This window comes from Corapipo altera, unplaced genomic scaffold (genome assembly GCF_003945725.1).
Source record: "Corapipo altera isolate COAL_440 unplaced genomic scaffold, ASM394572v1 201, whole genome shotgun sequence".
Lineage (NCBI taxonomy): Eukaryota > Metazoa > Chordata > Aves > Passeriformes > Pipridae > Corapipo > Corapipo altera.
The window spans coordinates 329,910-352,913 of NW_020884940.1; the positions used below are offsets into that span (position 1 = coordinate 329,910).

Here is a 23,004-nt window from a genome sequence, read left to right on the forward strand (position 1 = left end):
GTTCCCCCTCTCGTGTGAGTTTATCTTTTGGAAATAACAGTGGATTAGAAATATATATACAGAGAAGACACTGCCAGTCTTTAGATTTTTAAGAAAGTCCCGGCAGCCTGATGAAATCCAGCATTGGGAGTCTCCTCCCTCCTGCCCCACTGACATTCCTGGCATAGCCGAACATTAACCAGGGCTGCTGGGATTTTGCAGGGCTGATGTTTCTGTTTCCTGTGCAGGGCTTGCATCTGTGAGATGGAAGAACAGGATTCTCTGTAACAATAACCTCCTGTTCTTGTCACATTATTCACTGTCATAGAATCACAGACTCGTTTGGGTTGGAAGGGACCTTAAGGATCATCCAGTGCCACCCCCTGCCATGGGCAGGGACACCTTCCACTAATCCCAGGTTGCTCCAAGCCCTGTCCAACCTGGCCTTGGACACTTCCAGGGATCCAGGGACAGCCACAGCTTCTCTGGGCAACCTGTGCCAGTGGCCAAGACCACTCCTGCTGTCCTGCCCCTCAGCTTCAGGTACCAGGGGTTCTGTTGGCACTTTACTGCCTCCTTTGCTCTATGAACAGTGGTGCTGTTATTCGTGACACTGTGAACATGAGCCCCAGAATGATGAGATGGTCTGCAGAACTCCTGGCTCTTCCAGGCAGGTTTATCCCAGTGCACCACAGACTTGGCTTAGCAGAGCCTGCGGCACAAGGACTGACCCTGCACCTTCTGGGTGCCTCAGTGCTCTGCCCTCGTGATTCTTAAAATTCCTGAGCACCACTGGTTCTGGGAATTTGTGCAAACAGCTCTTAAACTGTTTCCTTCCTGGTCAAAAATGCCCAGGGAGTGCAGACATGGCATCTCCTCACAACACTTAATTGCTTCCTCAGTGGTGGTGCATATTACTGGGATTCGTGTTTGTTTGTACCTGGGACACTTACAGAACCTCATGGGGTAATTATTCCTAATTAGCAGCTTGGACACATGCTGCTCTTTCCTCTTGCAATCTGCAATTAATAACACAGAGATAATGCAGATTTCTCCTTGTCAGTCTTGTGTTTATGTTTATAGGAGTAGGAAACAATTTAGGGAAAAAAAATATTTAAATCAACAACCTGCTGAGCTCCGTGCAGGGATTACCTGAGGATTGCCCTGTGTTTGTGGTGGCTCAGACATTCAGAACTTGAGGCACCTTAGTGTCAGCCTGATTCCTTCTGTCATATTCCTCTAAAGCTGCTACAGGTCTTTTTCTCATTAGTCATGGACTGCTTCTTACCACAGCTTAATTCAATTTGTAGATCAGTTGTACAGTGTGAAATGCCTTCAGAAGTAGTGACACTGGTGTTATTTTTAAAATAGATTCATATTTTGGGGAAGAGAAGGGTCTTGAGTTCTCCTTGGTGTTTTGTTTCTCCCAGCAGCCCCTATTAAACTAATGTGTGTTTGCACTGAACATGCCAATAACCAGATCAAGGTGAAGGATGGAGAAATACTTCAAGTATTATCCCAGTTGTCAGAGAGAATTTCCTCTCTCAGATATGTTTATTTACAGTGGAACATACTGGGGAGAACATCCCAAGCTTAGTTTGTTTTTGTGTGAAACCAGCAAGTTGCCAGGTGCGAATATTTACAAAATAGGTGATTGTCACCAGAGGTCGTTTTTATTTCAAGTCCTCCTCAGATATCAATGTTTCTTTGATTTGAAGCCCACAATAAAGACACATACTGCAGCTGCAAAACACAGAATCTTATCCTGGCCTCTGTTAGATCTGTGGAAATTCAAAGCCACTTGTGAACTTCAGATAAGTTCTACAGATTTCTGTTCTATGGATTTTTCAGAGTGTTGTCCAAACCCTCCTGGAGCTCTGGCAGCTTTGAGGCCGTGCCCACTGCCCTGAGGAGCCTGGGCAGTGCCCAACCACCCTCTGGGGGAAGAACCTTTTCCTGAGATCCTAAACCTCCCCTGACACAGCTGCAGCTGTTCCCTCAGCTCCTATCGCTGGTCACAGAGAGCAGAGATCACTGCCTGCCCCTCCCTTTTTTTGTTGTACTGATTTTTGTTGTACAGATTTTTGCAGGATTAGGAGCAGATACATACTCTTTATTTCTTTAGAGTGATGCTAAAAATTAGTAGCTCCATAAAATCCAGTTCTCTTATACTTAGGACACAACAAAGGCAAACCCAACCCTTTTCCACTCCATATTTTTTGTTTCCTGAGCAGACAGAACCAGGTGTGACAGCGAGGCGACGCCAGGTTGTTTGTGTGTGATAAGAGCCAGTCCCAAATTTGTTCTTCCAGTGTTTTAACCTCTGAGACACCTCGTGGTGGAAACACTCACTGCTGGCAGTGGTTCCACATGGCTGAGAATCCATTTTACAATGGCTTGAGGCTTCCATTCTGCAGCACTTGGAAGTGGCCAAAGTCCTACAGCCAGTACAGCACTGATTCGGGGACGGAATCGATCTATGGCTCATTTTTACTTAAACAATGTAAAACCAGGGGGAAATTAATTTTCTTCCTGTCCTGTGAGGAAAGGCTGAGAGAATTGGGATTGTTCAGCCTGGAGAAGAGAAGCTTCGGGGTGAACTGATTGTGGCCTTCCAGGACCTGAAGGGGCTACAGGAGAGATGGAGAGAAACTATTTCCAAGGGCCTGGAGCGACGGGACAAGGGGGAATGGCTTCAAATTCCCAGAGTTAGATGGATACTGGGAAGAAATTCTTCACTGTGAGGGTGGTGTGCACCTGGCACAGGCTGGCTGCCGCATCCCTGGAAGTGTTCCCTTCCATCCCAAACCACTCCATGATTCCATGATCCTACGAAGAACGAAGCCAGCCTTTGACTTTTATGAGACCAATAATGTTAAATCACAGCCTTGCACCAGTTATGGTGTCTGTGGCAAATAATGTAGGACTTTGGTTTGGTTTTGGTTCTCCAGACCCGAAAGTGAATATGAAACATCCCTCAGAGGTCAAGACTTCGAGGGAGTGAAAACCCCATAAAAACATCGTGTTGGAGTCTTCTTGTGTATCCAGCATGGCACCACTGAAACCAGGGACACTAAAGAGATGGAATGGACTTTTGGCTGGTTTTCTGTGTTAGAGCACGGAATATTTGCACCATAATGACTACGAACTTGTACAGCTGCTTTATTTTTAAACTAAGAGTGCGTTGTGTCGGTTTTGAGGGAATTGGCATTCACTTTTTATCAGCACCAAGACGTGCCCTGCATTCCCAGGGTGTCTGGAAGCCGTGGATTGCTTTTCACAGCTCAGGGTTCAATTTTGGTGCTCCCCTGCCCTCCTTTTCACACAAAATAGTGTGAGTGTAGCCCCCTCCATTTGTGCTGGGGTTTCATTACCACCCCTGAATGCATAAATCGGATATTTTTTTATCTCAAATTGGCTCTCAAAGCGGAGCGAAGGCTCCGGCCGCGCCGAAGCAGCGAATTATAATTGAAAACGCGTTTTTTTGACGCTTTTCCAGCCTTCTTTCAGCCGTGGCTGAAAGATCCCTGAGGGCCCGAGGGGCGGTACCGGGCCGCGGGCATCACCTGACTGACAGTCGAGCCAGCCAATGACAGCCCGCGCTTTCCACAGTGACTCCGCCTTTCTCTGCTCAAACCGCCCAATCAGCGCGCGGGAGGTTAACGGCCCGTCCCGTGCCAACGTCGGCGGTCAAAGGCGCCAATGGGCACAGGGCAGGTTCGTTACCAATGAGATCAAAGAGTTAGTGGAGCAGCGACCACGCTATTGGTGAATCCGCCTGTCGGTCATCGCCGCCGGGGCCGGCGGTTGGCTGCTGGGGAACAGGGGGAGGTTTCCGGGGGCGGGAACACTATATTAGAGGGGGACAAAGGCGGCGGCGAGGCCGTTCAGCCCGCCGCCATTTTGGGTAGCGGGTGCTGAGCGGCAGCGGCCGGAGCGCGCTCTCTGCTCTTCTCCTCCTCCCTCCGCTCCATCATGTCGCGGGATCGCTTCCGTAGCCGTGGCGGCGGCGGCGGCGGCTTCCACCGGCGCGGCGGTGGCGGCGGCCGCGGCGGCCCCAACCACGATTTCCGCTCGCCACCGCCCGGCATGGGCATGGGGCAGAACCGCGGCCCTATGGCGGGCGGCCCGCAAGGCCCGGGCGGCCCGCCGGGCGGTGGCCCGAAGCCCGAACCGCCGAAGCCGCCCACGTCCACTTCTGCTCCGCCTTCTTCGTCCTCTTCAGCCGCCGCCACCACGGCAGGACCCACCGGCAGCCAGGCGGGAGCGCCTCCATCCTCCGCGCTGCCCGCGGGGCAGCAGCCGCAGCAGCAGCCGCCGGTGTCGGCGCCCTCCTCGACTCCCTCCGGCCCGCAGCCGCAGTCCAAGCCCAGCCCGAGCCCCACGCCGGCCGGCGGCCCTAAGAAAGGACAAGGACAATCTCCCGGCGGCGGCCCCAAGGGGCCGGGCGGCCCGCAGCAGGGGCCGCACAAGGGCGGCCCGGGGCACCGCGGCGGGCCTGGCGGGGAGCCGCGGGGCCGCGGGCAGCAGCACCAGGGCCAGCAGAGCCTCGGGGCGCAGCAGGGCTCGGCGGAGAGGAGCGAGAAGCTTTCGGACGAGGTGAGTCGCGGCCCCCCCCACACGCGCCTCCCTCAGGCACAAGATGGCGGCGGCTCCGCGCGCCCGCGCCGCCATCTTGAGGGGAGGAGCAGGCGGGGAGCGGTGGCGGGGTCCGGGCGGGCCCGGGGCTCTGGTTTGTGTCCCCTGGGTGCCCGGGAGGTCCCGGCGCTGTGGTTTGTGTCCCCTGGGCGCCCGGGAGGTCCCGGCGCTGTGGTTTGTGTCCCCTGGGCGCCCGGGAGGTCCCGGCGCTGTGGTTTGTGTCCCCTGGGCGCCCGGGGGGGTCCCGGCGCTGTGGTTTGTGTCCCCTGGGTGCCCGGGGGGTCCCGGCGCTGTGGTTTGTGTCCGCTCGCAGTTCTCCCGGGCGGTCCCAGGACTATGGTTTGTGTTCCCTTACGATTCTCCCGGGCGGTCCCAGGGCTGTGTTTGTGTCCCCTCGCGGTTCTCCGAGGTCCCCGGCGCTCCCCGCAGCTAGATGGTGCAGCACGTAGTGATGGCTGGAACGCTCTGCTTCTTTGTAGGGGTTTAAAGCGAACCTCTCCCTCCTGAGGCGGCCTGGGGAGAAGACTTACACACAGCGCTGCAGGTTGTTTGTTGGGAATTTGCCCGCTGATATCACAGACGAAGACTTTAAAAGACTGTTCGCCAAATATGGGGAGCCAGGAGAGGTTTTTATCAACAAGGGAAAAGGCTTTGGATTCATTAAATTGGTAGGCGCTCTTGCTGTGTGTCTGTCCGTTTAATTCTCGCCAATTAGCGATGTGGAACTTAGTTCTCTAAACCCGGGTTTTAAACTTCCCCCAGGAATCTAGGGCTCTTGCAGAAATCGCGAAGGCGGAGTTGGACGATACCCCGATGCGGGGCCGGCAGCTCCGCGTTCGCTTTGCCACACACGCCGCTGCCCTGTCGGTGCGGAACCTCTCACCCTACGTGTCCAACGAGTTGCTGGAGGAAGCTTTTTCCCAGTTCGGTCCGGTGGAAAGAGCTGTTGTGATTGTAGATGATCGAGGTAGATCAACAGGAAAAGGCATTGTTGAGTTCGCATCAAAGCCAGCTGCCAGGAAAGCCTTTGAACGGTGTACTGAGGGGGTGTTTTTGTTGACAACGTAAGTACTTCCCCAGGATTATCGTTTTAAGTTGAGTAGAGATTGTAGGCTTCTAGTTTTTCAGAGTGGAAGTTCTTGGAGAGAAGTAAAATGAGTGTTTTCTGTTCAGCACTCCCAGGCCAGTTATTGTGGAACCATTGGAACAATTGGATGATGAAGATGGTCTCCCAGAAAAGCTTGCTCAGAAGAATCCGATGTATCAAAAGTAGGCACTGTCTTTTGTTATAAACAGGATACAGGTGATGTTTTATGTAGTATTGTCCTGGGCTCTGAGGGGGGTGGAGTAATTTTTGAGAAACAGGCTTTGAATTTTGGGATGTATTGCCAGTTCTCTCTTTTTGTTCGTATTTTTGTATAAAGTAACATACTGATTCGTTTAGTATGCTCGTTACACAAGCAGTTTTCTACATTGTGTCACAGAGAAATAGAAGCCCAGTAACAGATGGTTTTGGTGTGTGGAGAAACTCTTGAAAACCAGACTTGAACTGTTTTATCCTATTGTTGAGAACTGTCATCTCCCTCAAGGCATGTCTTGTGTTCATGATCCCATGGGGAACTTGGAAATTGGTTTTCATGCTTTGAAATGAGAAATGAAGTAAAATTTTAACTCATTCCATGATTAGTAGAAACTTGCTGCCTGTGGATTCGCCATATGTGCTGACCATTGGCATAAAGGAATGTTAAAGAGTCTAGAGGAGTCTTTTCCAAAGTAGCAGTTTTAGGTTAGAATCTGTATATTAAACCTGTTTGTAGGATTGTTGTATTTTCCCAGATCACAGAAGGCAGAGCAGGGAGGGAGATCCAGTCAGTCTTGTTTGGCAGAGAAAGTTCTCAAAATTCTTGCTTTGATCAAAAACTGTGAGTAGTTTAGAGACAGCTTTGAAAAGAATGTGGATTAATACAGCGTTCCTAAAACGTTGAAGTACTTTTATATTGTTAATGTATGGGAAACTTTGAACTTTCATGATTTTGTGTCATTAATTACTGAATGTTTGGCTCCGGTTTCTTTATATGACAGAATAAACTGTTGGCCCTCAGGGATTTTGAGAACTATTTAAGTGAAAGTGAAGGCTGTTATTTGCCTTTGACACACAGTGCTTTGGCACTGGAAAAATCCACTTCTCTGTGTGCTGCTGCTCTGAGTGGCTGTGCCTGTGCAGGCAAAGGCCTGTCTTGTTTGAGGATTTTGCACCTGGAATTGCCAGCAGTGGAGAGTCTAAAGACAGTTAAGAAAGAGATAAACAAGTGGTAGCACTCTAAAGATTTGCCTGGACGTGATAGTGCAGGAGTCTCCATATCTGCTGTGATAATTATTCGTGGGAAATGCTGCTGTTTAAGTGTGTAAAGTGCTGCACTCCCATCACAGCAAGTTCTTTGTCCCCCAGTTGTCAGGTATTTTCAGGGCTCCCTTGATGTTCCCTGATAATTCAGTTATTCTGCTCGTGATCTTGTACTGACCTTGAGTTTCCAGGTTTGCCCACTCCGAGCATTTTCCTTTCTGCAGGGAAAGAGAGACTCCTCCCCGTTTTGCTCAGCCTGGCAGTTTTGAATTTGAATATTCCCAGAGATGGAAATCTTTAGATGAAATGGAAAAACAGCAGAGAGAGCAAGTGGCAAAAAACATGAAAGATGCCAAGGACAAACTTGAAAGCGAGATGGAAGATGCTTATCACGAGCACCAGGCAAACCTCCTGCGTCAAGGTAATTGGTTCTGAATTCTGTATTTTTGCTTTAAATGCTGGGCTTAGATGCATGTCTGTTTAGTGGGTTAGTGAGTAAATTTATGCTTCCTACTGTGAACTTGAGAATTTCAGAGTTAAAAAAAAGGAGCAACTGGTAGGTTTTTTTATTTCAGTGGGGTATTGTTAAGAAGAGTGACATTGGAAGGTACCTGTCTGCCACAGTGCAGCTGAGGTGGATCTGATTCAAATCTGATTAGAGTCTGGCATGATGCTGTGAAAAAGCTGCTCACAGGCTTCATTCCCACAGACCTCATGAGGCGCCAGGAGGAGCTGAGGCGGATGGAGGAACTCCATAATCAGGAAATGCAGAAGCGCAAGGAAATTCAGCTGAGGTTGGTTTGGCTTTCATGAGATTTCAGTTACATTTATGGGTTGGTTTGGGTTTTTTTTTTCCATTACTTACGTATGAAAGTTTCTGTTTTCCAAGAGCACCCTCGCTGCTTCAGTTTGTGTGTGCGAGTTGAGCTGCAGTGTAAGTGTCTCCTCAGATATTTGGGCATTAGAGAGTCTGGTTTTATGCTTCAGTGTAATCAGTGCCTTTGAAATTGCTGATACAAATGACGTTGGTAAATGTTAGGGGTGTCCTTCCTCTGCTGGGGTTTAACAGTCTGCTTTGGGGTGAGCAGGCAGGAGGAGGAGCGTCGCCGGCGGGAAGAGGAGATGATGATCCGCCAGCGGGAGATGGAAGAGCAGATGAGAAGGCAGAGGGAAGAGAATTATAGTAGAATGGGTTACATGGATCCAGTAAGTGAAATCGTGGCGGGTTTTGGGTGTCTTACCATGCTGAGGAATTCTGCTGATGTATTTTCAAGGTTGCTGTGTCCCGCTTCCTTTGGGTTTGCTACTGCTCTGTGTTAGTGATGGGGCAGTGGCAGTAGTTGGCTGTACATGTGCTTTATCTCCTGAAAAGGCTGGATTTTGGTGCTTTATTAGCCATGCTAAAAGTTGTTTCTTCTACGCAGAGGGAGCGAGACATGAGAATGGGTGGTGCTGCCACAATGAACATGGGAGGTAAAGAATCTTTTAAGTAATTAGTTCATGTGGTTAACCTAGAGATTGTCAGAATATGATTATATGTTTCTCTTTCTTAGATCCTTATGCTTCAGCAGCCCAGAAATTCCCACCTCTGGGAGGTGGTGGCGGCATAGGTTATGAAGCTAATCCAGGAGTTGGCCAAGCAGCCATGAGTGGTTCTATGATGGGAAGTGACATGGTAACGTATCCTCTGGTGGCTTTAGCTTAGCACAAGGGAATTGTGGTTGGGAATGAGTTCTCTCCAGTGTTCGGATGGATGTGGAAATGTCACTGTTAACTGCTGACTCTGGTCAGATGTTTAACACAGACTGTGGCAGTGTGTAGCACTAGAGTAGTTGTTAACCTTTATGGTAGCTTACACACGTGGAAGTTGATTGGAAGTGAATTCAAATGTGCTGTTAAGCATATTTGCAATTAACTCAGACTTCATTGGACTTTGGAAATTCTGCGTCACTGTTAGGCTTGGAAGGATTTTTTTGTAAACTCTAGAGAATCTGACAAATTTCGTTAAAGTACATAATGCAGTAGTTTTTCAGTAATTTGATGTTCTGTATTGATGGACAAGAGAGATTTTTGTTCTCCTTCCCAACGTGTAACACTGTTTCTTTGGCCCTTCCAAGCCTAGGTAGGCTGGATGCATGTTGGTCTGGGTATGCTGTTGAGTACAGAATCTGCTCTCAGGTCTCTGATTTCAGCAGCAGATTAACTTAAGTGATCAGTGGTAAACAGCATATCCCTTAGTCTGTGCTGATGTTGCTGTAGAAGAGCAGAAATGCTGGTTTTTAGCTTCAGGCATATTCCAGCCATCCTGGACTGTAGCCATTTGTGGTTCCTGTGTCCCAAAGGAATGATAGCCTGGTGTGTTCTCCCATGTTGGGTATGACACAAAGATAGAGCCTGTTAAAGCTACATCATATCTCCTGTTCTGAGGTATGTTTCCAAACTGTTCTATTTTTAGCACACTACATGTGTGCCTGGGCTTGGAGGCTGCTCGGTGTTCCCACCCTGAAGCACCATGGATGTAGATTAAAGAAATGCTTAATGGGCAGGATGGGAATCTGTTGGCTTAGGTGGCAATGCCAGTGTGCTCTCACCCTCCTGAAAGGGTGACACCTGCAGCACAAGCTGAACTAAATGATTTTTGGGTGGGTTTAGGCCTTGGGCTTAACATGCTGAGCTACCACAGCAGCTTGTTGGATATCTTCCATTTTACTTTTTTGGGGAACCATATCTTTGGAATTGTAACTTCTCAGAGCATCATCATTGATTCAGTAGACAGTGCCGTTGGCCTTAAGGTATCTCGATAATCTACTGATATTTAAGCAGTTCCTAAGCTTCCTGTGAGCAGTTAGGCAGTGTGTGGTGGATGCTGTGTACATTTTTCTCCTCAAAACCTTGGTACAGGTGCATGTTGAACTTGTGTAATACCTGAAACGTGATCTGGTCAAAAGGGGTGACAGTGAGGTGGATTAACTGCCTGGAGTTTCTTAGGCTGGGGGTCTCTGCCACACAGTGCTGTCACAGTTCCTGTGCTGATACCTTTAAACAGAATTGGAGATGAGCTTGAAGCTGCCATGAATTAGGCAGAAATAACCTAAATAATGTTTGAAATTCCTTTCTTGGAAAGAGTGACACTGACTTTCAGAAGTCAGGAACTCGAAGTGTGGATTGTCAGTTGCAGATACTTTTTGTAACAAACCACCTACCATTGTTCTGTGACTCAGTAGTGGGAAACCTGGTTGAAATGAAAGTTTAAAGCTCTCTTTGACCTCATAATGTGTGAGTTCTGTAGGTTGAATGCTGATCACACCTACTAATACAGTAACTGAACAAAGTACATGCAACTAGAGGTACTAGTAAAAATATACCTGAAGTGTCTGCTTTACTGCAGAGTAACTCAGCTGTTACACCTTGGTGTGAAACCTTTCAGTGCTGTGAAGTTGTGACTTTCCCAAGAGCTTGTGGTGAAGGTGGGGTGGGAGGGGAGGTACTGGCTGGATGCACACCCCCTCTGTGCATAGCTCTAACTGGACACACCGAGCGCTTGGAACACTTTTTGCATCTGATGCAGCAGCAGCTCTGGAGTATGTGGGGTTTGAACAAGTGCCAGTCTCTGCTCGAGCAGTTGTGATGGTTTAGGAAAAGCACTGGTCAGTAGCTTTTTTCACTTTTTTTTTTTTTTTTCCCTTCTTGCAATGCAGTAGTGCTCACAATGAGTTCTGGTACTGCCTAAGGCCTCTGCAGTTTAGTCAGCAGACCGTAGTCTTAACCCCATCTTGAAAAGCTCATGCTCTCTAGACAGCACATGCCAGTCCTGGTGAGTAGGCATTCTGTTACATTTGATGAATGTCAGCTCCTGCTTCAGCCAACCGGAGCTGCCTTCTCTGATTAGGCTTATTTGGAAACGACAGTGATGTAATCTGAGCTTTTACTGCACTAAAGGTGAGAAGTTTGCAAGCTATTTGCATTAACTTGGTTGAAAAATTTTGCTAGAGCTCATTTGGAAAAGTTGTTAATTCACATCTGCACTAATGCTTACATTTCTAGCACTGCAGGGAGGATCTGTTCTTTGTAACAGATGTATGAGAATGCATCAAGTGGGAACATACCTCAAGGCATGTATTACAATAAACTAATTTTTAAATTACCCTTTTTTCCTTTCTATGTTCCCGGTACCTGTGGATCGACTCAATGGTGATTGTATCGACGAACCTTGACTACGGAACCTTCTAAAAATATATACTTAACACACATGGACATCAACTACCTATAATGAACTGTTAATTCTGTTCCAATAGCGTCCTGAACGCTTTGGGCAGGGAGGTGCGGGGCCCGTGGGTGGCCAGGGTCCCAGAGGAATGGGGCCTGGAACACCAGCAGGATATGGTAGAGGGAGAGAAGAATATGAAGCCCCAAACAAAAAGCCCCGATTTTAGATGTGACCTGTAGTTTCATTCCAGTTTGTTTTTTGTCTGTCTTGTTTAGACACCAACTTCTTAATTCTTGCATTTTAGTAAGAAAGCTACGTTTTTATGGATGTTAGAAACTTACTGACCTAATATTTGTAAGTGGTCTGTTTGGGCGAGTACAATTTAATTATGTAATGCAGTGTTTCAAAATCAAATTTAGCTGTTTTTTTTTGATGTATAACGTCCCTAACTTGATGGCAGTGTACCTTGTGCCACTGAATTCCCAAAGTGTACCAACCTTTTTTTTACTGTGCTTCAAATAAATAGAAAACTAAATGTAGTAACTCTTCTTGCCAGTCGTGGTTAAACAATTGAGGCTGAATCCCAGACCTGCTGCAGTAACCCGAGAGCCTTGAGTCGAGGTTGGCCTAGACCAGGGTGTGGAACTGCAGCGAGGAGTGAGATCTCTTCCCACAATGCCTCTCTAGCTAAAGATTGGGTTAAATTGTAGCCGAACTTTGCAGTAGATGCAGATTTTTTTTGAGCAGTCATTGTGCTGCAATAAGGAAGCAAATGGAAACCTTGCAAGTGCTGTAAGATACAATATTTAAAGCTCCACTGCAAGCAGCATAGTAACAAATTCCATATTTTAGCTACGGCTGAGGGTGGTGGGATGGTAGCACTTGCCACCCTGGTAGTCACTGCTTGGAATCTTTTAAAAACTTAAAGCAGAAGACTAGCAATGGTTATTTTAAAATAAATTCATAGAATGCCTTGCATTGGCTGACTTCCTAACTTAAAGGATTGTTAATGTGATATTTATATGCTCTTAAGCTGTCTTGAGATCACAGGATCTGGCCTTTGCTCAGTGTTGTAAACCTGCCTGAAATTGCTTGGCAAAAAGACCAGAAGTGTTACTCGAGTGATTAAGGTTAACTTGCTTATGTCCTCATGCTAACAGTGGACTAATTTGCCTAGTTCAGAATACAATCATTTGTATTATGGGGACTGCAGGAACTATTCCTAAATCGTGTAGCTGGTGGGCAAATCCTAAAATCCTGTATGTAAAACACAGCAATCAGCTTGCTTGCATGATGGTTATCGCTCTTTTATTATTGATGTTTGGAGATAATGCTTCAAAAGTAGTATCTGAATCTGGAGTTCAAGAGTTAATACTACACAGTGCAAATAAACTCCCTTTAAGGTTCTCTTTGTAGAAGATCTGATGAATTCGTTAGCTCGCTGTTCATTGTATTAAGCCCCAGAAGAATTTCAGAGCATTCTGGACTCATTGGTAAGGTAGTTGCTTTGCTTATTATTACACTGTACCAGGTGAGCTGGGAACGTGACTTCCCAGTGTCAAATGCCTGAGTGTTAATGCAGGACACATCAACCTGCTTGGCACAGAGTCTGTAAACTTAGCTTGGCTGTACCTTCACACGATCCCCAGCCACCAGTGTTCTGGGAGTAGCTTTAATCTTCCCAATACCTTTCCATTCCTTGTGCTAAGCATTGGCTAATTCTAAATTCTATGCTAAATTTTCTCTGTGGTTAAAACTTTAGTGTCAGATTGCAGTATTTTAGAGTGAAGATGGCTGATCCCTCTTGAAGTACTGTTACCCCTTAAATGACAAGTATAGCAAGTTGGGAAATACTGATACAGGTAACGCTGACTGGGAACATGAAGCTCACTAAAGACTGACTCAGCTTGTTTGGTGAACGCTTCTTAGTTACCCAGAAAAGTTTGGGGGTTGATAACATGCTACAACAATTAATTGCTCTTCAGGAAATTCCAAATTGGCAGTTCCTAAACTGCAGACCAATTACTTGGGAGTCCTTGTACTGGATAGTTCACAGAGGAGCAGTACAGATGCAATTTGGGCTGTTGAAGCAGTTTGAAACAATGTGTTTGCTGGAGGGTGTTCGTGGGACACCCACAGAAGCTGAAGGTGTCCGAGGTGGGGAATTCTGAACGTGAACATTAAATTAATTTTTTCAGTTTATTTTTCAGATTACATGTCATTCTTTATTAAAAGAGATGCTGGTGCATATCCTAAAGTATGTTCTTTTGTAGTTCTGTAACTTGGAAGAGTGAAGGATGCTGCTGTCCTTGTACCTTACAGAGCTTGTCTTTGGGTACCCCTGTTTTGTACGTAAGCTACTGTTGTTAGGTATTAAAATAGCTGAGTTGCAAAACCGTGATTAGTAAATATTTTGAAAGATTTGGCGGTTTTCAAAACATCTGAAAGTTTGGTTAAATCTGGCTTTGTTGTAGCTGCATAAGCAGAATTTCTAAAACAAGTTCTGCTTTGAGTTGCATGTACTAAACAGGCATATGATGAATTAGCCAACTTCATTTGAAGACCTTTTAAAAGTGGTGTCTTAAAAGCTGGCAAACACATCAACTTTCAAATCTGGTAAAGTTACTAAATGTGGGAGGCGAGAAAGTGATGTTCCTTTGATCTGTTCCTATGAGGTTTTGGACTTTTTTCATAAACTCAGATTTATATAATGGAATCTTTAAAACCATTCAGAAAAGTGGTTTGCTGGACAGACCTGTTTTTGGATGGTCTGGATCGCATAACACATTTTTGTACTGGACTTGGAGGACATTGGCTGTTGCAATTTAGTTTGTTTTATCAAAATTGAGCCCATTTTGACATTTAGAGCTCTGAAAACTGCAGCAAGTAGAAACTGGTATCGTTACACATATGTCTTTGCACTTTCTCAGAAATGAATACAGAATAATCTTAACTTTCTGGTGTAGACACATTACACGAATCATTTATACAGCTGATGAGAAACTGAAACTGCTTTTGAGATTTTGTGGTATTTTTGTGGTAGACAAATTCTTGGCTTCTCCTTGGCAACCATTTACTGTGGCAGCAAGTTCTTGCTGGAGTTTTGAGACTGCAATTTACACTTTAAAAAACTAGTGGCCTGCTACATAACTGCACTTAGCCAGCATTTCTGCAGTTCATAACTGTGAGGAACGTAGTACCACAAATGGCAATGGACATTAGGACCCGGATGTAGTATTCCTGCTTGCTCCGAGATTCTCATTGCCGACTGCGTCCAGGTAGGTAACAAGCAATATAATATAACTTGGTGACTTTCTATGTAATCTTATACTGTGGGTATTCTGACATCACACTTCTGACTGTGGAATTACAGTGCAGCACTCCATACCTGTATGTTGAGCTTGCATCAAAAGCTGTGTGGTTTTCGGTTTTGAAGCTTTGTCTCGTTCAGAGGCAACGAGCAACTTACTGTGGTTCTTAGCTGAGGATTTCCAGACCCGATTCCTCTGCGCATACGACTCGGCTTGGGTGGATTTTTCTTAGTTCCGATGTAACGAAGATATTCTTAGCTGAGCACTGTGGGGAAGAGGGACTGTGATCTTGGACTCACTCGACTAGTCGACTAGGTGCTCTCAGTGCCTAGAAAAGAACTTGTTTAAACTTTCTGTAGTGACCCAGTGGCCCATCCTCAGCTCATCCCTGTGTAGAGTCTTGGCTCGGTAGGAATGCGTTAATAACCGCTGCTCTTGCCTCGTGTGTGCTGTGTGAGTCACCTCAAACTCCTGGTACAGGCAGCTCTGAGACTGATCTGGAATATTTTTGAGAACATAAACGAGTGCTTGAATTAATATCCCATGAATAGTTTCATAAAGCTTATATTGGACTTTGCAGTTGTCTTTATTTTAGCCTTTGATTGACAGGCCTGATACATTCCTGTGCTTTAATTGACAGCGATGAGATTCTGTTACTTCTGCCTGGTAGAGTCATCCTAGTAGTGTAATGCTCAATTTCATTTTTCATCAGTCTTGGGGATGTAATTCTAAACTCTTCATTACTACAACTACTGACTGCAGTGTTCCAGGATTAATATGCTTACCTTGCCAGACATCCAGACATGCTGATCTCCAGCTCTTTTGCATTATTCTTGAACCTGAATTTCAAGGTCCCTTGTTCCTGCATGTAGTCTGGCTCTTGTCTGATACTCAGTTTATTTCACAGGTGTTGTAATGTGTTTTCCCACTTGTTCTGCAAAGTTTTGCTTTGCATACTTGTTTCTGGTATTATTGTCACTTTTGGACCCTTCTGTGTTACCTTCCAGGCAGGACTCTTGCTGGTGAACAGGGATCTGCTGGACAGCCTTACCCTCTGCTGTAGCCACCTTTCCATGTTCCACTGGACACTTGAAGTAGCAGCTGCACCTTGAGATCCTGACAACAGGTCTTTGGTTACACCCCAGTGAGTGTAGCCAACACCAGCTGGTCACACAGTGACACCTTGTCACAAAGTCAGTTTAACTTTCTGTGATGGCTTACCTTTACCTGTGACTGGGATCCACATGATTGCTCACCCTTACTTGGAACTGGGATCCAGTAGAAAACCTGCTGGCAGCCAGCGTGCTGTCCTGTAGCAAAACTGAATTAGTGATCTTAAACCAGTGCTCAGATCTGACTTCAGTTTTTCTAATTATCCAGTCCTGGATACTTGACTTTCAGGAATGTCGTGGAGGGGTTACTGGCACATCTGCCTCGTTCTATGTACTTGAACTTAGCACGTTTTTGACACTCTTGGAGCGAGCAATTTGTGACTGAACCGTGGGCTCAGAGCAGCTCTGGCTGCAGTAATGAAACTTGGTGTGGTAGCAAACTTTAAATAGTCATGTCTGCTCAAAGTCAGTCTGTAACAAGTGGGTACAAGGAATGCCATTCAAGTGCTTGCATTGTGTTTCATCTTGGTTTTATCTGTGTGTGAAAAACACTTTTTCTCAAAAGCTTACCTGAAGCTCAGAAGTGTGGTGTCAGAATACATTGTACTGCTAGGCCCTCCGAGCAGACCTGGTGCTGGCAGGAGAGCACAGCACAGCGTGGATGGGGCTTTACTGTAACATTAAGCATACAAAGTGTTGATTTGCTTGCAGTTCTCCCCATAGCTAAACACTGAGGCCTGTGAGTAGTTTAGGACTCGAGCAGTAATGGGGTTGCATGTCTCTGTTAATCATTGCCAGCTGCAGTGACATGATCAGGAAGGCCAGTGTTCTGTTCCATTATGTTCAGTGAGGCTGAGCATGTTGGGAAGGATGCATCCAAGTATAGTGCTCTGGGGAATCACTTGGCTTCTTCCACTACTAGCAAGTTTGGAATCAGCTAATTAGCTTCAGATTTTTTTTCTCTCTCCATACCAGCTAGTGGGGCTGTTAAATAGCTGCTGCCTGGCAAAGGAAAAAATGGGAGGATTGGCCTTCTCCCAGCTGTGTCATTGCTGCTAGGTAATGATTGACACGTTAGGACTTGGCTGTGCAATCCCGCAGTGGTCTGTGAATACCCCATCTCTATACATGTTGCTTCTGAACACCAGTACTGAAGAGCTAACTGGGGAGGGCTGGGAGGAGCGTGGCCAGTAGGGAATCTGCAGTGTTTAAAGGATGCACAAAGATATAGTATCCCTTATGCATGGGGTTTGTTGCTATGGCAGAGAAAACAATATGTGCATAACTCTCCTGCTCCTGAGGGCCATGAGAAAACCCAGGTGGTGGGTTGGACACTAATGCTGAACTTGTCCCTGCCTGGTCAGATCACGCTGTGCCCGAGGTGTGATCTGCTTCCCAGCTGGAGCTGTGCAGAGCCTTGGACCACATCCCCAGCTCTCACCATTGCAGGCTGCCCTCAGCTGTAGTAAAGGGGGGTCTCGAGAAGGGAAGAACCTTGCTGAGGATAAAAGCAGTGACAGTGCCAATCTTAGTGTCTGCCTTTGGCTTCTGAAGCACTTGTAGGACTGTTGAACCCAAGGGCTCCTACAGTCCAGGGCCACTGCACTCCCTCAGGAAGGGGAATAGAGGGCATTGCTGCAGGACACAAATAGGGTCAAATAGTTGAAGTAGCTGACAAAATTAATGCCTTCACATAAGGGATAATATACCTCTGGCTGCAATCAAACCTCACTGTGCTCAGATGGGGGGTTATGGTTTGTGCTCACACAAGGTGCAGTTCTTCAGGCAACTACCTGCATATTCCTTCAGCTCTTGATGAGTGTTAAGGCCAGCCTATTTCTGCCCCTTATTCTTCCACTTAATGGTTTGGAATAACTGATAAATTACCCCTCATAACTAATCAGTCCATGTATCTTAAACCCTTATTTTTAAGTTAGTTTTGAAATGGTCCAGATTTGCTGTGTATGACTCTAATAACTTCAGTTGTTATCCTTTAGGTGAAGATGAAAGCTGAGTGACACCAGAGTGCTCATCCATGGGAAGTAAGTACCACTCTTGTTCTGCATGGATAAAATAATAAAGGTTTCTGGACACTTGATGTTCAGTCACTGAGTACCTTTGAATTGGAGAATACTGAGAAGTTGGAAAGAGTGAATAAATTAAATGTGTAGGGTAGAACTTAGTGCCTGCTGTCATGCCGTGGGCTTGAGCACCCTGACTCCATCTGGGCTTCATATCTTGACAGCAGCGGTTAAAAATACCTCTCTAGACGTGGGTTTGTACAAAAGATATCAAAATCACTGTGGGTATAATAACTTGGGAATGTTTTTCCAGTCGAGGAGCCGAGCATGAGCACATCCAGCACGGTGCCCAGTGGTGTGTGGAGGGACCAAGGGAACAGGTGGACAAGTAAGTAGTCGGTGTCCTTACACTGCTGTGAGAGTTTGATAGCCCATCACCCTGTGGTGGGTTATGTAGTTCCTGCCTGAAAATCGTGATTAATCTCAATTTTATATAAAGTTTCGGAATCTTGCTTCTGTGGTGCCAAAATGTCACCGTTGTCTGAGGCCTTTCAGCCCTGCAGCAGCAAATAAACTCCGTCCTCTCGAGAGCTGCAGGTGCTCAAACAAGAAATGACCATTCCTGCACTCAGGCTACAGAGAATGGGGTGGGTGATTGTCAGCATGGAAAAAGGAGAGCAGAGCAGCTGCTTCTCAGATGTTAACCCAACTAAACCGTGTTTAAAAAGCTACTTGGCTGAAATACTTTAACACTGAACTTTAAAAATAACCTGGAGTATAAATCAGCATGTACAGGAGCACAAGCAAATGGCAATTCAGGGAAATAAACCGACTTGCAGAGCTGGAATTTGACATTTTCCCTCTAATTTGCCACTAAACTACAAGGGGGAACTTCACATATTTAAAATCCTGTGTGAGGAGCAACATGCTGAGTACCTTCACTCAGAAGTCACAGGTAAGTAACAGCTCAGATGCACAACTGAAGCTGTAAGAGGTGAAGCCAGTGGGATTCAGTGGGTGCACTCCTGTAGAATCCTGTGTGGTTTGTCACTGCTGCTCTTGACCCTGGCATAGGAAAACACAGAAAGCTGTTTCAGATCTTAGAAACGTGAATTCTATTCCTTTAATCTCAGATCTGATGTGAGAAAGTTCTAGATAATGTTTGGCAAGCACGTGGCCTGTTGTGATGCTGATTCCATGTCATGACATGGAATTTCTGCTGGTGTTTTCAGTCTTTCTGATAATATGCTTTGTACTTGCAGAAGGAGAAGTCTGATTGCAGTGAAGAGGAACCAGGAAGATACAAATCTTAAAAATAAAACATTTTACTATTTTTATAAATGGCTTCTGTTTTATTCCAGTGTATTCAGTGAGTAAGCAGTCTGTCCAGTGTGGCTGGGTCTGAGAAACTTGAATTTCTGGATGTTTCACCCATTCCTTATCCCCATTTTGAGTCTTGTGTAGTTCTGTATGATAGAATTCCAAATGTTAACCTGTGCCTGATTGGTTTTTAATAGCTTTCTTGGTGATGACTCCAGTAATTAAGCCTGAGATGCCAAAGTTAAGAGTTAAGTGCTGGGTTTAGCTCTTGCAGCACAAATTGCCCTGGTTCGTGTTGCTTCACCTGATGCTTTGACAGCTGTACTGTGCACATACTGTGCACATGCTGTCACTCATTAAATATCATCTTTTGTTTAAACCTGTTAATGTGTTAAAATACACCAGTGGTAACTGTGCTCATTGTAGCTGGGTCTCCTCCTGCAGTGGCATGAGGAGTCGTGAGCGTTTGGCTGGGACCTGCTTTGCCAGTTTAGAGCAAAATAAATTGAATTTCATGTGGCAGAGTGACACAGACACTTGAGGTGTCTGGGTGCCTGGGGGTGCTTTAGGAGCTGCTGCTGTTCTCTCTCAGGCAGACAGGTGCTGGGGAAGGGCAAACCAAGGTGTTCCACTGTGACTTTAGGATTGTCTGGGTCCTGAAAAGGCCTCGGTGAGGTTTGTGGCTCCTCAGTAGCTGCGCTGCAGGGGCTGGGCTTTGGTGTCTGTTTCCACAGCTACTGCAGCTTGTGCAGCCTTTTTTTCCTTCAAATTCTGTTATTTTCCAGTAACTTGTCCTCATTTCCACTGTTGCAGCACTGGCTGCTTCCTGTGTGAGACTGTTCCAGCGTTCCATGTGCGAACTTCACCTCAACTCCCTTTATGAGCAAACCACAGGCTGGCCTGCAGGGACAGGGGATGGCTTTTCCCCAGTGCTGGTGGTGGCTGTTACCACCCCTTAGGTTATTGTCCTTTGGCTGGTGAAGCCAATCACCTGCTTCTACCAAATTAAGCGGCTCCTGTAATTAATAAAAAATCAGAGGCTGAGAGCAGCTACACTTGAACAATATCCTGAGAGCAGTGACAGATGCCCTGATGCCCCAGCCCTGTGGGTCTGCTGAGCTGCTGCAATCCTTTGTTCAGGGTTTGGTTTTTTGTTTTTTTTTTTTAAATTCCTTTTCTCCCAAGGAGCTTTCCAAGCCACCACGGGCTGGAGCCTGCCCTGGCCTGTCGCTGTCTGTCATTCCACACGTGCCAGCTGGAGCAGGGAGAGCTCCAAACCATGGCACGCAGCTCCTTGGCCGCGGCTCTCCCAGCCGAGCTGGGGAATCATGTGCTGCCAGGAGTAAAAATAGTCACTGCCCCTGCTCGCTGTCGAACCGGTGCCTGTGGCAGCCCCTGCCCGGCGCTGGCTGAGCGGGGTCGCTGCGGGTCCAGCCCGGCCGTGCTCCCTGTCCCCCCTCGCTGCTTCCTGGGGCCTGGAAAACGCCTCCCGCTCTCATGACTTACTGGCATTAAAAAAATATTTCCACTTGACTTGCACACACGTCAGTGCCCGCGGCTCCCCCGGGCCCCTCGCCAATGCCGGGCTGCCTTTCCCGGGAGCTCGGTGCTGGCGCAGGCGGTGACGCAGGACCGGGGAGCGCGGGGGCCACCCCGTCACCCCAAACCGGCCTCGCTCATGCTGCTGCCTCCTCACCCGGCTGCTGCCTGGCCCCGGAGCCACGGGCAGCACGGTCCGTGCCCTGTGTGACCCCCAGAGCCACGGGCAGCACTGTCCGTGCCCTGCCTGTCCCCTCGCATCCCCGGCCGCCGGGTGCTGCCGTGGGTCGCACCCGCTCACGGAGCCCACCAAGCTGTAGGATTTCGAGTGCGGTTTTTTCCTCCTCCTTCCCATTTTTTTTTTTGTCCCTCCCCCGTTCTGTTTTGGTGGGAGGATGGTGCTGCTGGCGGGGGGTGAAGCTGCAGATCTGAGCATCCCCTTCCCCGGCAGCACCCCGGGGCTGGGAGGGCCGTGTCTGTGCGGGGCCGGGGCCGGTCCTTCCCCGGGGCCGGTCCATCCCCCCGGCCGGTCCTTCCCCGGGGCCGGTCCATCCCCCCGGCCGGTCCATCCCCCCGGCCGGTCCTTCCCCGGGGCCGATCCATCCCCCCGGCCGGTCCTTCCCCAGGGCCGGCCCGCTCCGCCCCGCTCCGCCCCCGGGCCCGCCCGTCCCGCCATGGCGGCGGCCTTCACCGCCCTCCGCGTCCTGCTCGGGCTCTTCTTCCTCCTGACCGGCGTCCTGAAGCTCTCGGACCGGCTCTCTGCCGACCTGCACCGGCACATGGTGAGCGAGGGGGCGTGGGGGGCGCAGGGCCGGCCCCGGGGGAATGAGCAGGTTGGGGTGGAGGGTTGAGCCCCTTGGGGTGCAGGACCGAGCCCTTGGGGGGAATGAGTAAATTGGGGTGCGGAGCTGAGCCTTGAGCGAGAATGAGCAGGTTGGGGTGCAGGGCTGAGCCCCGTGGAGCGTGGGACTGATCCCCTCAGGGTGCAGGGTTGAGTCACTTGCGGTGCAGGGCTGACTCGTTTAGGGTGCAGGGTTGATCCCCTTGGGGTGCAGGGCAGAGCAGAGCAAAGCAAACCGCCTGGAGGGGCTGTACCCCCCAACCCCAGGCTCAGGGCTGCCCCGCTCCCCTCCCACCCTTCCCAGGCGTCGGAGTTCGTGCGCTTTGCCAAGGTGTTTCCCCTGAAGGAGTTGGGGTTCGTGCCGGAGCCGGGCGGGTACCTGGCGGCCGTGGGCTGGGTGGAGGCGACGGCCGGGCTGCTGCTGGCACTTGGGCCCCAACTGCTGCAGGAGATCAGCAACTTCGTCCTCAGTGTCGTCATGATCGGTGAGAGCCAGCGGGCACCTGCCACCCCGCACGGGGTCTGGGGGATCCTTGGCTGGAGACCCCCATTCCCACGCTCTGCTCCTCGCCCAGGTGCCATCTACACGCTGCTGGCGCTGCGGGAGCCACTGGCCATGTGTGCCCCGGCCACCCTCTGCCTCGGCCTCCTCCTGCTGCTCAACATCCGCGGGTACCCGGCTGCCCCCCGGCCCAAGTTCGAGTGACCGGAGGCAGGAAGGACGGACGGCTCGGACAGCAGGAAGCGATGCCTGTGTGGTATTTTCAGGGATGGCATCGCTTCCTGCAAGGTAACTTGCTGCTGAGGCCCAGTGTGTCCTCTCCTGCCTCTGCCAGGGACCCTGGTGCTGGTTGTCCCCACGCTGTGGGCTGGTGCTGTGGGCTGGGGCCGTGGCACCACTGTGACACTGCCGTGGCACCGCCGCCGCTCCGGCAGCTCCGTTGCTAAACTTGCACAAGGTGTCTGGCTCTTCCCGGCGTTTGGCCACGCCGAGCAGGGGCTGGCTCTGCTCTCCTGGGGGCTTTCGTATTTTGGAATAAACCCTCTTGTTTTTCATGTTTTGCCTTCCTGTTTATTTCTGCCTCCCCCCCCCCCGTGCTGAGCTGTGGTGGCTGAGGCGACCTCTTGGGGCTGGAGGCCCTAGTCCCCAGGAGCAGTGCCTGCAGAGAAGGCTTGGGGACACGTGGGAGCTGGTGGCAGCTGGTGTGGAGACAGAGGGACAGCGGGGAGAGCCTGTGTGGGGGTGGGACCCCCCCAGCCGCCTGGAGCCACCCAGCAATGTGCCAGGCCACTTGCTGCACATCCAGGGTGTGACAGCAGCACCACAACCCCCAGACAGTGTGCCTGGGCAGCCACATGTTTTTGGGGATCTTGCTCCTACAAGATGACTCTACCATCCCAGACGGGCATGAACCCCAGGATCACATCTGAACCCAGCACATCTCCTGGCACGTGGGCTGGGATGGCTGTGGGGGGAGACTGGGATGAGCACAGGGGGTACAACACCCCTGCACCCCCAGCAGGACCTGAACCACCCTTGGTGTCCCAAAGGAACACCCACAAATTGCAGGGCCACGCAAAGCAGTGAATTGGGTGCTCACAGAGCTTGGGGGGCCTGGGATGCTGCTCCCCCTAAATCCAGCTTTGAAGCCAACAAAAGCACCAAGAGCTGGGAGGAGGCAGATTCCTGCT

The 23,004-nt window shown here is 48.8% G+C and overlaps 2 protein-coding genes across 5 annotated transcripts; both read left to right on the plus strand.

The window, feature by feature from the left end:
* The first annotated feature begins 3,653 nt into the window (after nt 1-3,653).
* On the plus strand, nt 3,654-18,953 carry SFPQ (splicing factor proline and glutamine rich). 4 transcript variants are annotated; one of them, XM_027661065.1, is made up of 12 exons: nt 3,654-4,578; nt 5,097-5,285; nt 5,380-5,681; nt 5,791-5,886; nt 7,186-7,382; nt 7,671-7,755; nt 8,050-8,167; nt 8,386-8,434; nt 8,515-8,636; nt 17,589-17,633; nt 17,926-18,000; nt 18,875-18,953. In XM_027661065.1, the coding sequence occupies exons 1-10, from the start codon at nt 3,955-3,957 to the stop codon at nt 17,607-17,609; spliced, it is 1,803 nt and encodes a 600-aa protein (XP_027516866.1). In that variant the 5' UTR covers nt 3,654-3,954; the 3' UTR covers nt 17,610-17,633; nt 17,926-18,000; nt 18,875-18,953. The 4 variants fall into 4 exon arrangements, with proteins under 4 accessions (XP_027516866.1, XP_027516868.1, XP_027516867.1 ...); XM_027661064.1 differs by having other exon boundaries at nt 3,655-4,578; nt 11,257-17,633; XM_027661067.1 differs by lacking the exons at nt 17,589-17,633; nt 17,926-18,000; nt 18,875-18,953 and adding exons at nt 10,660-10,775; nt 11,257-11,369.
* A 2,154-nt stretch (nt 18,954-21,107) lies between these two features.
* On the plus strand, nt 21,108-22,368 carry TMEM35B (transmembrane protein 35B). The gene is made up of 3 exons (XM_027661241.1): nt 21,108-21,253; nt 21,617-21,797; nt 21,888-22,368. The coding sequence occupies exons 1-3, from the start codon at nt 21,146-21,148 to the stop codon at nt 22,016-22,018; spliced, it is 420 nt and encodes a 139-aa protein (XP_027517042.1). The 5' UTR covers nt 21,108-21,145; the 3' UTR covers nt 22,019-22,368.
* The last annotated feature ends 636 nt before the right edge of the window (nt 22,369-23,004 follow it).

Excerpts from the sequence above, each read along its gene's own strand:
- TMEM35B (XM_027661241.1), top strand. The coding sequence starts at position 21,146 with ATGGCGGCGGCCTTCACCGCCCTCCGCGTCCTGCTCGGGCTCTTCTTC. Across the intron at positions 21,254-21,616 it reads CCGACCTGCACCGGCACATG|GCGTCGGAGTTCGTGCGCTT; the intron begins GTGAGCGAGGGG and ends CACCCTTCCCAG. Across the intron at positions 21,798-21,887 it reads CCTCAGTGTCGTCATGATCG|GTGCCATCTACACGCTGCTG; the intron begins GTGAGAGCCAGC and ends CTCCTCGCCCAG.
- SFPQ (XM_027661064.1), top strand. The coding sequence starts at position 3,955 with ATGTCGCGGGATCGCTTCCGTAGCCGTGGCGGCGGCGGCGGCGGCTTC. Across the intron at positions 7,756-8,049 it reads CGCAAGGAAATTCAGCTGAG|GCAGGAGGAGGAGCGTCGCC; the intron begins GTTGGTTTGGCT and ends TGGGGTGAGCAG. Across the intron at positions 8,637-11,256 it reads CTATGATGGGAAGTGACATG|CGTCCTGAACGCTTTGGGCA; the intron begins GTAACGTATCCT and ends CTGTTCCAATAG.